Source organism: Lycium ferocissimum, chromosome 2, assembly GCF_029784015.1.
Source record: "Lycium ferocissimum isolate CSIRO_LF1 chromosome 2, AGI_CSIRO_Lferr_CH_V1, whole genome shotgun sequence".
NCBI lineage: Eukaryota > Viridiplantae > Streptophyta > Magnoliopsida > Solanales > Solanaceae > Lycium > Lycium ferocissimum.
In genome coordinates this window covers 57,081,337-57,095,441 of record NC_081343.1, presented here as the reverse complement: position 1 = coordinate 57,095,441, position 14,105 = coordinate 57,081,337, and the positions used below count along the sequence as shown (strand labels likewise).

General features: G+C 31.8%; 2 protein-coding genes across 2 annotated transcripts; one reads left to right on the top strand and one right to left on the bottom strand.

Moving 5' to 3' along the window:
* Window positions 1-16: 16 nt before the first annotated feature.
* Window positions 17-3,612, bottom strand: LOC132046275 ((-)-alpha-terpineol synthase-like). Its single transcript, XM_059436863.1, has 7 exons — window positions 3,460-3,612; window positions 2,872-3,151; window positions 2,068-2,443; window positions 1,396-1,614; window positions 890-1,028; window positions 540-788; window positions 17-404 (listed from the first exon to the last, which is right to left on the bottom strand). Exons 1-7 carry the CDS (start codon window positions 3,538-3,540, stop codon window positions 108-110), a joined length of 1,641 nt encoding a protein of 546 aa, XP_059292846.1. The 5' UTR covers window positions 3,541-3,612; the 3' UTR covers window positions 17-107.
* An 8,050-nt stretch (window positions 3,613-11,662) lies between these two features.
* LOC132046273 ((3S,6E)-nerolidol synthase 1-like) lies at window positions 11,663-14,105 on the top strand. The gene is made up of 5 exons (XM_059436860.1): window positions 11,663-11,796; window positions 12,221-12,421; window positions 12,526-12,664; window positions 12,867-13,121; window positions 13,571-14,105. Exons 1-5 carry the CDS (start codon window positions 11,720-11,722, stop codon window positions 13,853-13,855), a joined length of 957 nt encoding a protein of 318 aa, XP_059292843.1. The 5' UTR covers window positions 11,663-11,719; the 3' UTR covers window positions 13,856-14,105.

The following is a 14,105-nucleotide window of genomic DNA, read 5'->3' as shown; positions in this document are numbered from 1 at the left end:
CAGGGCATCATACAAGTTTCAGGATATGGAAAATAGATGTTCTTTTATATTTTTATTTCTTTTACATTGAGCTTCATGCATAAACAGGAAAATTGAAGTATGGCATTTCATGAAAGAGGAATGGGTTCAAAGAACAAGGAGAGTATCCGATCCTTTGTCTCACAATCTGGAATACCAAATCCATCTCCGTGCTGGTACATGCATTGAGCAATCCTAGCAAGATTCATTGCAGTTCTTCTAAAATCCTGTGAGAAGGATTGGTCCCTTAGTATGTCTCTGTTCATCTTCTTCCAGGTTTGATCAATTAAGTTCTTTATATAGTTTCGAGCATTTTCTTCAGAACTCTTAGACTCATGCATGTAACATTGGATTGATTTAAGATGATCCCCTTTCTTGATTTCATCCTGAATAAAGGTAAAAAATGGAACAACTTTTAACTTGGTACTATCAGAGATTATTAAGGAACTTATGATCAGGCATATATATGTGTGTGTATATATATATATATATATTTTTTTTTTTTAATTAGCATAACTTACAGGTGAAGTTGCCAAGTCATTTACAAGTCGAAGAATTAGCGAAGGCGAGTAAATGATGGCAGGATAATGCTTTAAGCATTCCAATTCCTCCTCCTTGATGGGGTTTGTGATGCAAAAATAAGCATGCATTATTAGTACAGGACCAGTGTTTGTTATCCAGGCATTTCTTAGGAACTCATTCAAGCTTGGTGTATATCCTCTCTGGTTCCACTTTACTTCCAGTAAGTAGGCTTTACACAGGTTAGCCCACTGAAATATGTGGTAAAGAACATGTCAATATATAATTAGGTAAGAATGAAAAGAAGACATGGGAAATTCAAGAGAGATTAAATGGAAGGAAAAATTATTACCTGCTTCCTTATATGTGAAATTATGCTGAACCCCTGTTCTTTGAGAATGTCATAAGCCAGTTCATTCAAGGAGTTGAAGAGAGCTAGGAAGCAGATTTGCATGTATGCTGGTAGTTGCTCTATTGCATTGATGTCCCATCTTCAGAACATGTAACCACAATAAGTATATGCCCCTCTCATAAATATTGAATTTGAGATTCTACTCCACCCCACCCCCGTCACCATCCAAATAAAGGTGAAAGGAAAAGGATTTTAACTTATAAACACAGATAATGTGACGATATTTTTACAATATTAGTGTATTTGGAACTGCTGTTGCTCTTTTCAAGGACCTACATGTGAGGAGTGTACCAAATGTGAGCAGCTTGCCTTTTTTGTTGCTGGTAACCTATCTCATTTTCTCGATTATCTCACTTATTATGGAGGGGTAGCTATAGTTATCTTTTAGGTGACATGATAAATAAAAAGATTGAAAAGAAGAAAAGGCATAAAGGGTGTATACAAACCTGTCAACGATATCAGTGAAGAGCTCAAGTTCATCCAAGGTACCATAAACATCATACATGTCATCGATTGTAGTGAGAAGTACAGAGAGTTTTGTTGAAAACATTCTGCAGTATCCAAACTGAGGATTAGGAGTGAAACCAACAGCCCAGAAGAAGCCCTCCACTAATCTGTCCCTCACAAAGCTCATCTTTTTAACAAGTTTAATCTTCTTATCCCACCTGCATTTTAACCAGATTACTAAAACATACCCTCAAATAAAATTCTCAATATTGAAAGGATCTTATAATCAAATTAATGTGTTTGGTATGCCATAGTCAAATTTCGGGGTTATTTCGTGAGGAAGTCATTTTCTGGATTCAAGTCACTTGAAAATGTTTTCCATCAAAAGGAAAAAGATGTCTTTCCTTACTTTAGGGGCGAAACTCATTTTCTCTTATAACTATCTTAACTTCTAACTTCATATACTTGCTCCAACTAACATTTTAGACATCATTAGTATTTCGTTAGTACTCAAAATTTTCATCAAAGCACTTATCGACTTGCTACTAATAATCTTGAATATATACATATTCTTTGCGGAAATTATTTTTTCACTCACCAACCAGACACAAAAATAATTAATAATGTTTTCATTTTCATATGTCATATATGAAATGAATCACCTCTCTCACCTTGACATTTGTTTTAGTTCCTCCATGTATGTAGCTTGTACCATATTGTAGTCCAACTTTGCAAGTTCAAAGAGAAGAGGATTCATGTTCTCTTCTTTGTGATAAACTTCTATAAACCATCTTGCTTCTAGTCTCTTCATTCTCCAATGCAGAGGCATTTCTAGAGCATGTCTTACTTGCTCAGCAAGATTCTGATCCATCTTCTTCTTAAGGCTTTCCCTGAGATAATGGGTGGCAAAATCTCGAGCCGTTTCCATAATGTTTTCACCTTCCATAGAAAGATAGGAAGCTTCATACAAACTCAGCAGCCCTTTACTATCCTCAACAAGGGTTGTTTTGAACTTCCCGTCCTCGTTCATGAAACTGCAGAATATCTCTGCAAAAGAGAAAATTAGGGATAGGGAAACTGCATAAGAATAAACATAGAAGCATGGATTTAAGTATCAGGTAACTACGTATGACATAGGAATGGGATTAGCAACTTGAAAAACAAGGCAAGTAACCTGCTATGATATATCAATGAAAAATATTGCAGTCTAGAACTATTTTTGTTGTTTCCTATTGGGTGTGTGGTATCCGTTTTGTCGTCTGGATAGTCCGAATTCGTGTATGAAAGTACCACTTTGAGGGTAAAACGCTCCCTACTAAAGACGATTATATTCCCATGGCTTTGGACCAGTTGAGACTTTTGGTTACAGATGGAGAGATACTTACCATCCAAGACTTCGGTTTTGAGCAAGCTGCTATGTGTTAAAAAACCTTTAGACTTGCCACAATAAAAAAGAAAAGGAAAATGTCAAGTACCTTGAGGAGCATGATAGCCCTGTTGTCTAAGCAGTCGAAATTCTAAAGCTGTAGCATACAACTCTTCATTCTTCTGCCCATTGTGGTGATCTCTATTATTATAATTAATGTATATTTGCTTCAATACTCTATCAATTTCTTCCTCAAAGTGATAGTATATGCCAAGTCTTTGCAAAATGTCAATAAGCTCAAGCTGTTCCAATGAGTTTGTCATTGTTTTCTCCAACATCCTCCTCACTTCTTCTTTTAGTTTTTCAGCTCGTTCACAATATTTCTCTTCCTGCATGACAAAAATGTTAGTCATCAATTTTTTTTTCTGACAAGAACAAAAAGTAAAAGAAAAAGAAAAGAGAGAAAAAAAAATGTTTGTCATTATTTTTTTTTCTGACAAGAAAAAAAAAGAAAAAGAAAAAGAAAAGAAAGAAAAATTAACACACTAAAGAAAAGGTCATCGACCATACTCGATTTGATATTTACGATAGTTCAAAAGAAAACTGATGTAAATTAAGTTTGAAATATCGAAAATGAAAAAAAAAAATCATTATTTTTGAAGTACATTATGGACGACGGATTTTTATTTGGACTTACGGCGTACAAATTAGGTCGTGATTGCACATATGCATCCTCCCAAATGCTAGGTTTGTAGTTTCCTGACCTCCTAAAATCCATTATTAACTTCAACCATGTCTACAGTATGAAAAGTGAGCCACACATTCAGCTTTTGTAGAACAAGACAAGTAAAGTAACTGTACGGACGAGACTTCATATTGAGATTAGAATATTGAACCCTACATTCAAAAAGTAATTAATCGCATTCGGTGTTTACATTAACTCAAGCAATACAACTATAAGAGAAAAAGTAAAACTAGAATGTATATCACTATAGAGACGGATCCAGAATTGAAATTTTATGATTGAGTTTGAAATTTTATTGCAACTTATTTGATTTACAAGATCCAAAATCAATTTTTTATACATATTTAATACGAGTAAATTTTTTGACATACATACATGATCTAAACTAAAGCTATTTGCTTAGGATCAACCCATACTTATAACTTTATCACCCATGTAAGTGAAACATTATAGATATAAGTCGCATGTTTTATTTTCATTTGCTTGGTGTACCGTAAAGATCCTTTCCCTGCTTTCTATATTTATTAATAACTAGATCTACCAGCTATAGTACCTCCATATTCATATTGTACCCGATACTTTCTCTATTTTGGATTCTAACATATTTGACTTAATTCTACTAACAATATATTTCTATACAACATTCACAACTTCTGAAAATTCAAAATTCTGAAAATTCAAACCCATTCGATACCATTATATTCTACTAACTAACTTTTCTTTATAACATTCGTAACTTCAGAAAACTTAATTTACTCATATACTATTCACATTTTAAAGTTTGGTGTGGTGTGCTCTCATACATGATTATTAAATATTTTGTTCAATCCATCTCAAATAACTTACCGTGCCAATTATAATAGTTACTATTATTATTAGTCAAAAGAATCAGTTGAGAATCTTCAAGATAGTGGAAAGTTGATATCGTGTCCAGTAGCAGGATTTTGTTAATGCTATATTATACAAGTCAACCGACAAAGAGAATTAATTGGTACTTGAGCACAATATTACTTAGTACTATTTACCAAGTATCCTCTCAAATACCCATAGTCTCAACTCTCTACCAGCATCTATGGGTTCTTCTGAATTTAAGGTATTACCAACTTCCTATTTTTGCAAGGTTAAACTCGAGCAGAGTAGATATAGTGTTATTCTATGAATAATACTGCTTTTGATCTAAAATATGAGTCCTTTTATCAATAATTAAATATGTCTCGAAATATTTAATTTTTTTAAAGAAAGTAATAAACCACACTTATTGCTTTTTTTCTTCCTCAAATCTACCCTATTCGATTAGTAGAATTAATTAATCAGGATGTTTAAGGAGAAAAAAATGATAATTTAGATAAATACTCTAATTATAGTTATTAAATAACTTTCTTAAAGCGTGTGCGAAAATCTTAAACATATATAATATGCGCACATTGAGTACTGGATACTTCATTATTTGTCACATTTTAACTGTTGCTTTAAGGAAAACAATAAATATAAAGTATATTTCTATTTAATTAAAGTAAATTATTTTTACTTTTAAATACTTTGCATTCTTCTTTAATATTAAGAGTATAGTAGGAAAAAATTGCCAACTTTAATTTTGAATTTCTAAAGTGACATTTACTTTGAATATTTTTTAAGCTAAAGTAATTGTTAATCTGAGATGAAGTATTACTCCCTCTGGATAAAAAAGAGTGTTCACTTAACTTTTTTTCCTTGAGTCAAAAAGAGTGTCCACTTATAAAATCAAAAAACAATTTACCTTATTTTTTCAGATTTGCCCCTATTAAGTGCTATGTGATCAAATCCTAATACCTATTTAATTAGGGGTAGTTTAGTCAAATTATCTCTTTTTATTTAGGAGTTTATATTTTCTTAAGAGGTATGCAAATGGCTAAGTGGATAACTTTTTTGATTCGGAGGGAGTACTAAATTACATCTTTCACAAATTCATGTGCATTTGTTAACTTATTGTTGCAACAATTTCCATTGTAAATTTTTTAAAGATATCCTATAGCAAGATAACAGGTGGCCAGGACTGGTGACTTCCAAAAAAATTGGACTGTGACATGTCATCCCAGATAAGGTATAATACGAGGTTAAGCAATTAAGAGAGTTCAATGAATTCATTGAACTTCTCTCTCATATAACCCGAAGTGCAATTAATTATATATATGGAGTAAAAAAACTCGCCGTACTACTCAAGTTGCACAGCACTCAAAGCACGAGTCATAAAGCCAGGTTGGTTTACAATTTTCTAAGCAATTAATTAAATAACTAGTCCAAGAAAGATTCATGAATAGATCCGAAATGTCTTCACTTTGCATAGCTCTTTCTTATGGAATACGTTAAGAATAACCAGTTCTATCATGGGTACATTCATTTCACAAAATTGCTGCAAAAAACAAAATAAAAGAAAAAAAAAATAAAGGTTTTTACAATTGCACATATCTTTGAAGTAACTCGATCCCTTCAAGATCAACGAAAGTATTTCGCATTCAAACAATTACTAGAACCTTTCAAAAGTTTGTAGTGGGTTCGTCGTCTAATTGTCACTCCATCTATTCCATATTAAGTGATTTTTTAGACTTTTTATTTTGTTTCAAAATAAGTGACATTTTAGGATTTCAAGAATATTTTGAACATATTCTTCCAAAATTGCCCTTGTTTAAATAATTAAGATTCATTAATTACTACTCAATACCCAATGTTAACTTAAAATATAATTAGGGGTAAGTTGGTAAAAACACTCCTAATTTTCTAGGAGTAAGCAATTTCTTAAGAGGTGTCATGGTAAAAAAGAGTCACTTATTATGGAATGGAGGAAATACTTAATTTTTTCTGTAATGCAGTATTTAGATTTCTGTTTCAGAAAAGTATGTATACAAACTTTTCTTTTCATCTCTGCGAAAGAGTAGGAGTAATAGTTTAAGGGGAGAAATGAGAATTTTCAAATTTAGACCAGTTGATCATAAGTCATAACATGCGTCGTAGTATGGACAAAATATACTTAAATCCTCCAAATTTTTCTACTATTGTTTATTTGTGTGATAATTATTTCCTCCATCTTAAAAGTCTCCATTAGCGAGACCAGCCCCGGTTAAAAGCATGGATAATATTATAATGCGGAGGGTTTAACATTGTCTAAAGTTTTAAATAGATCTATTCAATGATATATTTGAATCTCGCTCAACTCAGATGGTTTATTTGGGATGTACTTCAAGAAGTTTAAGTGATGAGTGTCTAGTAAGAAATATGATACATTTCATTAGTAATGGTTCGAATTTCACAGTATATTCTTCTACCAATTTGGTTCTTTGCCTCAAATTACGAAACATGATGAAAATATTTTTATATAATTATCAGGAAATAAAATATATTTAAGAGGCAAAATTATATATACGATAAGTGGAGGGGTCAAAGTGAATATATTAATAATTGAAGAGGGCTAATGGAAATATGAAAATTTTAGGAGTAAAAGTGACAAGATTAAAAATTAAAGGACAAGAATGGAAATATAGAAAAATAAATGGACATAATGTTACCAATAGATTTAAATTCTATACGATGATAGTGCAAAAAATATTTATACAATCAGGTCATTTAAAATTTAATTCTATGTTGTTCTATTTAATAAGCATTCATTTTCTCATTTAAAGGCTTTAGGCTGATTTATTCTTCTAAGGATTCTTATTCTTATTCTTATATACACACTAGTAAATTTGTCCGCGCTTCTTGCGGTTATAGAAGATTTCATTAAATTTATAAAAAAAAATTTGCTGATATCACATACTAAAAGTATTGTAACAAATTATATTTGTGAAATCTAAAGTATTTATTAATTTCTTTTTTCATGTATAATATAAACTAAACATACAAATTTAGAAATTCATCCCTTATGTATATGTAAAAACTTAAATATTTAAAAACAAAATTAAAAGGAAAACAAATAAAAAATATCACAAACTTTCAGAGATTGAGGAAATTTTGACAAACCAAAATTAAATCTAAAAACCATAGATATTTTTTTACATTGCATATACAAATTCATGGTGTTCTAATAGTAGAGGAACAGGGTTGAAACTTATGTGGAAGTTAAAACAAATAAACATCATGAACTTAAACACGTAAAAATGATATTGTTGTCCCCTATCCGCAATAGTGTATCATAAACCTCAACTTGACTGCAATATTTTTACGAACAACTGTTACTAGAGTTGTTCTATATTAAGGAATTTTCTCATCAATCTAGTATTACGTTCTCCCTTCTCTTCTCTAGCTTCTCTTCTCTTCTCTTCTTGGCCTGTCGTTTAAAGTTTCATTATTCAAAAAATTTCACCCACGCCTCTAAAACACAAGGTAACTGGTAAGTCCTCTTTTGTCTCTCTATACATATATAACTATTTGAATAGCAGAAAACCAAAACTTCACTAAATAAGCATTATTGTTGCCATCACCGTTGCTTAATTCAATATTGATAGTTGGTTGTGTGTACAACACTAAATTCTACTTCCACATGATTAAAATCTTTTCACCCTTTATATTTTCATCATTTGGTCTGTTTTGAATTTCCATTAACTCATCCGGGTGCACGACTGCAACATTATAAAAAATCACACGTTTACAATCATTAGCACATTAAAAAAAATTTAACAAAAAACTGACAAAACACTCTTTTATTTTGACGAAAAACAATATAGAGAGCCAAAACATTATCATAAGAAGTGCTCTCACATGTAATAAAAGAAAAAACAAATTAAGAAATAACGAATTCATTATCTGTATAAGAGATAAAATAGGGATTTCATCACCCAAAATATATATATGATACAATAAGTTCAAATATATATATATATATATATATATATATATATATGATACAGTAAGTTTTCTTTTCTTTTTGTCTTTAAAATAACTAGACGGACTTCTAAAATGATAACTCATAATATTTCATAGTCGTTGAGTCGTAGTTTTACTTATATTAGCCAAGAAACGTTAGTTTATATCGCGTCCAAATAATTATTTTAAAATGAATCAAGAATATAATTAAAGGAGTAAAATGGGAAGACAATGTTAGTATACAAATTAAAATTACGGGGGAAGGGGAGAGGTTGAATGATAATGAAAGGAAATGACAAAAGAAGAAGGAAAAAGATAAATATATTGAGAAGATAACATTACCAAAAATACGTTGTTAATTATGTGATGATCATCTTAATCTTGCTGTCTAGTATCCAGGAAATTTTTGTGCTTCATATATGCTTGTTTCCTCTCTTTTTCCCACAAGCCATTATATAGTCCACCTCCAAACTCACAAATCACAAATCTTCATTTTTATAACTCCACAATAGTTAATGGTTTATTATTATTAAAGCTATAATAAAGCCTCTGTCCGTTTCTTTCCTATTGTAACCTCTCTACCATTTATATATATATATATGTAACTTTGGGTTGATCATAAGCTGCATGACCTCCCAGTCAGTTACGTATTTATGATCAATTTTCTTTACAGAAGACTGATCATTGTGATCATCTCCGTTATTATTGCTAAGAGAGGATATAGCAATGTGGGAGTGGAAAAGGTGGAAGAACACATAAATGCATATTAAGATACCTATTAAAGAAGAAAAAAGTGGGAGGTGAAGTTGATTGATTGAATCAAAAGATTTTTTGGGCTATTAAAGATAAAAATAAAGAGATAAATGAAGGGGAAAATGTCAAAAAAAGGAGAAAAAAGATAAATGGCTTTCTAGGCCATAGAAAGGTGCCACAACACCTTATTTATGCGTAGCTTTATATTAAATATAGATTGTATAAATCTTATTTTTCCACTTCAGAATAAAATTGAACTATTTCAAATGTATGAGACTATTTTGGCATGTCCATAGCTATAATTTTTAAATTCCAAATAAGTCTCTACTTATCAAATTTGAAGGTTTGAAGTTTGGGAAAAATAACACATCTAAGGAGTACTTCAAATTCTTTATTTTAAGTTTTCATTCACATAATTTTCATTTTTTTAAGTGATTATTTTCAAACATAGCTTCAACTTCCAAATAACTTTTATAAGCTGCAACATATTTTTTATTTTTTTTTAAAACTTCAACTAAATCATGTCCAGATGGCTACTTAGTGACAGATATTTGAGATGATTAGACAATTAGAATTTCAAAAAGCACTGCTTTAACTTTGAATATTTCCTTAAAATATTATTAAATTTGGATGAGCAAAGTTAGCGGATACCTCCTTTGGTAGAAGCTAAGGTAGTCAATGATAGTCCACATAATGTGCAAGATGGCTCCAACAGCTACGTTACAAAAGTTCTACCTAAAAACAAAAAAAATGTGTTAAATACATTTCAGGCCTCTTATAGATATTTAACTTTAGGCCACATAGTTGAGCCGCCCCTGTCAGAATTGTTCATTTTACGTACAAACAAATACGATGAACTGTATGATCTAGCATTATTTCTGGAAGAGTACAATGATTCTAAAATACATCAAAAAAAAAAAATGTGCCAAAAATAAACCTACGTACATCTCTTTCAACTTAAACATTACGTTGTTCAGGTGGTGTCGACCACACATTGATTAAATAGTATCTTTTTTAACACTTCTAACTTCCTATAAATTGGAATGCCAGAGATTATTTTATTTCAACAGCTAAACAAATAGTACCACTTATTTCCCATAAAACAAAGTTCTGCAATACAATGTCGCCTGTTTTCAACAATCCAAATGTCCTTAAGGAGAAGGTATATTAGATCAAACTAAAATTGTGTATCCCTGGTATTGTTTATGAAAATTATTGTATATTTCTCTTTACGAGTTAGTTTAAGTTACATACTCTCATCGAGTAAAAAGTTACTACAACAATATCAGTGCAATTTGGCTTGTTCTAGTAGACTATTACTTTATTTTTTCAAATTATTGTATCAATTTAGCATGAAAAGTACACACTATTGCAGATCAATTAAACTCGATAGTGTACAAATTATTTAAAGTCGCTACAGGGGGATACAATGTTGCGGTACCAAGTTTATTTGAACTCATTACTTTCAACTAAGGCCTAAGGGCATAGGTCTATGTGTAAAAATTCACTAAAATCACAACCAAATAATATATCTAACTCATGATTTTCAAATACTATGAAATCAGTACTGAAAACCTTAAAAATTACCGTAGAGTTTAAATCCCAAATCTGCTTCTAATCATCACTACCCTGATGACAGGACTTGAAATATGCAAAGAAGGTCGAGCAAGTTGAGAAATATCTAGACATCGTCAAAAAACAAAATCAATTACAAGCTTTGGTGATCATAGATGTCATTCAGCAACTTGCCTTCGACCAGCTTTTCCTCCAAAGAAATTCAATTGATTCTTGAGCAACAATGTTTGAAAACTAAAACCGCTCATTTCGATCGTCATTCTGATCTTTATGAGGTTTCACTTCGTTTTCGACTATTAAGATAGGAGGGTTACAATGTCCCAAAGAGATTATGTTTCAACCTTTTGTCATGCTTTAATTACTTTTCAAAGTTCCTCTCAAAAGAACTTTTAAGTATATTTATTTAGATTTAAATTGTATACACTGATAGTGTCAAAAAAAGTTCTTGTGATAGTTTGTTAGTTATTCTTTTATCAGGCTACCAATTAGTAATGTTCATCATAAGAATTTACTCCTAAATACCTTATAAGTGACTTGATTTTGAAAATGTTTTTTTACCCATCAATGTTTAGAAATTAAATTCTTATTTAAGAATGTAAGTTACATATATACACAAATTGTGTAAAAAAAATTACACCACTATATTTTTCTAGTTACCATATCAGATTTTATATAATGAGTTGCACCTTGTTGTACATCAACACAATCTAATTATGTGAAAAATCTATACACGATCGGTGTGCAAATTGTTGACTGAGGTGTTCAACAACTTCAAAGGAGAGAATGAATCTTTTCAAGATGAATTAAGACAAGATTTGAAGGGATTGATGGCCTTGCATGAAGCCACTCATCTCAGTATTAAAGGAAAAGGCATACTAGTTGAAGCTGCTCAATTTAGTGGTGAGTGTCTAATAAGAAATATGGTGCACTTAGATGATAATCAATCCAAAATGGCTCGTCAAACATTGCAACATCCTATCCACAAAACTTGCCAAGGTATTCTTTAAGGAGCTCTCTTGAAGAATTTCAAGTGGGAGATGAATGGGAAGCTATGCTCAAAGATCTTGCATTCATCGAATTTGGGAAACTGCAATCCGTTTACAAAGAAGAAAAACGTCAAGTTCTGAAGTTAGTTTGATGTGTTTTTTCTTTTTAACTTGCTGTCAGCTCGTAAAAGAATCTTTTAAAACTTTTTTAAAGCCAACTTGTAATAACGGACCAATATTGCTTATACAAAATTCTGCGTGGACAGTGTGTTGTCGCTTGTTATCAGGGACGAGCTATAACAAGTACTCTTGTCTAAGGGGAGTCAATTGACACTCATTCATCCAAAAATTATATTGCGTAGATATGACAAATTTTTTTTTGGAAAGTAGCTACAATATATCCTATCCACATCCCTTTATCATGTGTGTTCGTGGGAGCAGTTTGTGCTAGCGTTTTGACGCTCGCCTTATGGTTCTCAGTCCTCATTCGCCGAGATGCCTTTTAAATACATATAACTAGTATATATATGTTGAGTCTTCTTGACTTGTATCTTTGTCAATATTAGATGGTGGAAGGAACTTTCGGTGGCACAAAACTTGAAGCTTGCTAGAAGCCAACCACTTAATTGGTACATGTCGGGTCCAAGAATGTCGAAGGAACGAATGGAGCTAATAAAACCAATCTCTCTTGTCTATTTAGTAGATGATATTTTTGATGTTTATGGTACACTCCCCGAACTCACACTATTCACTGAAGTTGTTAATAGGTACACCTCAAAACTATCTTAAACATAATGTTCTTTATTTGTTTAGTTAAATAAAATAGATTTGCGAATTCCATTTTCATTTTCCTCCTTTTTTTCTCCCTTAGGTGGGAAATCTCTGCTGTTGAGCAACTACCGAACTACATGAGGACGTGTTTCATGACTTTATATGAGACCACAGAAAATATTGGGTGTGTACTGTATAAAGAGCATGGATGGAACCCTATCGACCACTTGAGAAAAGCTGTATGACACTAGTAGTACTGTACTAATTGTGTTGAAAGCTTAATTTCTATACACTAATATTGTACATGATCTGTTTGTACTATATATCAAGGCAAATAACTGGCATACTACAAGAAGTTAAACTACAACATAAAAAAGTTACATTGTCAATGTATGTGAGCTAAATCTAATAGAATTCAACTTGATTTATTTATTGTCACAGTGGGCAAATTTGTGCAATGCTTTTCTGGAGGAAGCAAAATGGTTCAATAGTGGAGATATGCCTGTGGCTGAGGAGTACTTGAAGAATGGGATAGTAAGTTCAGGGGTGCCTATGGTGCTTATCAACCTTTACTTTCTCTTGGGTCATGGAGCAACTAAAGATTCTTCATCATCAGATGTCTTCGCTGATATTGAAGGCATTATATCTTCCATTGCCCAAATTCTTCGTCTTTTGGATGACCTCGGAAATGCTGAGGTAAAATGATATTAATGGTTTACGATTTGAAAAGATTGTTTTGCGGTTCTTCACTTCCACGTAATTTGAACTTCGGATATACCGATCATTAAGTGTAATGGCGTAAGCAGGATTTATGTCACCGGTAGTATATATTGTCACGATTCGACTTATAAGTTAGTTTAAGTCTAAATGCCTAGAATTATATTTGTTTTGATGCTCTACTTCCTGTCGCAAATTTATACTTAATATCTACTTCTATTATTTTTAAACCCTATTGTAAATGTACATATCGTTTTCTAGGAAAGTAATAATGTATACACACATACATAGAGGAAAATCTTTTTGTCAAGGGGTCTCTGCTAGTACTGATTAAGTGGAGGCATCTCACCAACTGAGTCAGTTATGGGTTAACCATCCAATAGTGTTCTCCAACTTTTATTCTAATACGTAGTTTTAATTTTTGGTAGGATGAACAGCAAGAAGGGCAGGATGGATCCTATGTAGAGTACTTGATGGAAGAACAACAGGGCTTAACTTATGAAGATGCAAGGCAACATGTTTTGGACATGGTTTCAAACGCATGGAAAGATGTCAATAAACAGTGCCTCACACCAAGCGCAATTCCATTGTCTTTTCAAAAGGCTTGTCTCAACGTGGCCAGAATGGTTCCTATGATGTATATTTATGATGAGAATCATTGTCTTCCTGTCCTAGAAAAGCATATCAAGTCAATATTTTGTGACATGGACTGAGACTCGCGATTGGGCACATCATTGAGTTCTATGGCTGCATGAAAAATCTTATCTATAGGAGTATCTATTTTTTATTTTTATTTTTAAACTGGTAAAGTTGAAAAAACATTAGGGCATCTATTTTCCTCAAGTATAGCACGAATAATCGACACTACCATTTGGTTTTCACTTTAGTTAGTTTTATTCACATAATGCTTGAGGCATATGTACTCTTCTGCATTCTAATAAGAATTGCAGAGGTATTGATCAA

Excerpts from the sequence above, each read along its gene's own strand:
- LOC132046275 (XM_059436863.1), bottom strand. The coding sequence starts at position 3,540 with ATGGATTTTAGGAGGTCAGGAAACTACAAACCTAGCATTTGGGAGGAT. Across the intron at positions 2,444-2,871 it reads GGGCTATCATGCTCCTCAAG|AGATATTCTGCAGTTTCATG; the intron begins GTACTTGACATT and ends TCTCTTTTGCAG. Across the intron at positions 405-539 it reads ATGACTTGGCAACTTCACCT|GATGAAATCAAGAAAGGGGA; the intron begins GTAAGTTATGCT and ends ACCTTTATTCAG.
- LOC132046273 (XM_059436860.1), top strand. The coding sequence starts at position 11,720 with ATGCTCAAAGATCTTGCATTCATCGAATTTGGGAAACTGCAATCCGTT. Across the intron at positions 11,797-12,220 it reads GAAAAACGTCAAGTTCTGAA|ATGGTGGAAGGAACTTTCGG; the intron begins GTTAGTTTGATG and ends TGTCAATATTAG. Across the intron at positions 13,122-13,570 it reads ATGACCTCGGAAATGCTGAG|GATGAACAGCAAGAAGGGCA; the intron begins GTAAAATGATAT and ends AATTTTTGGTAG.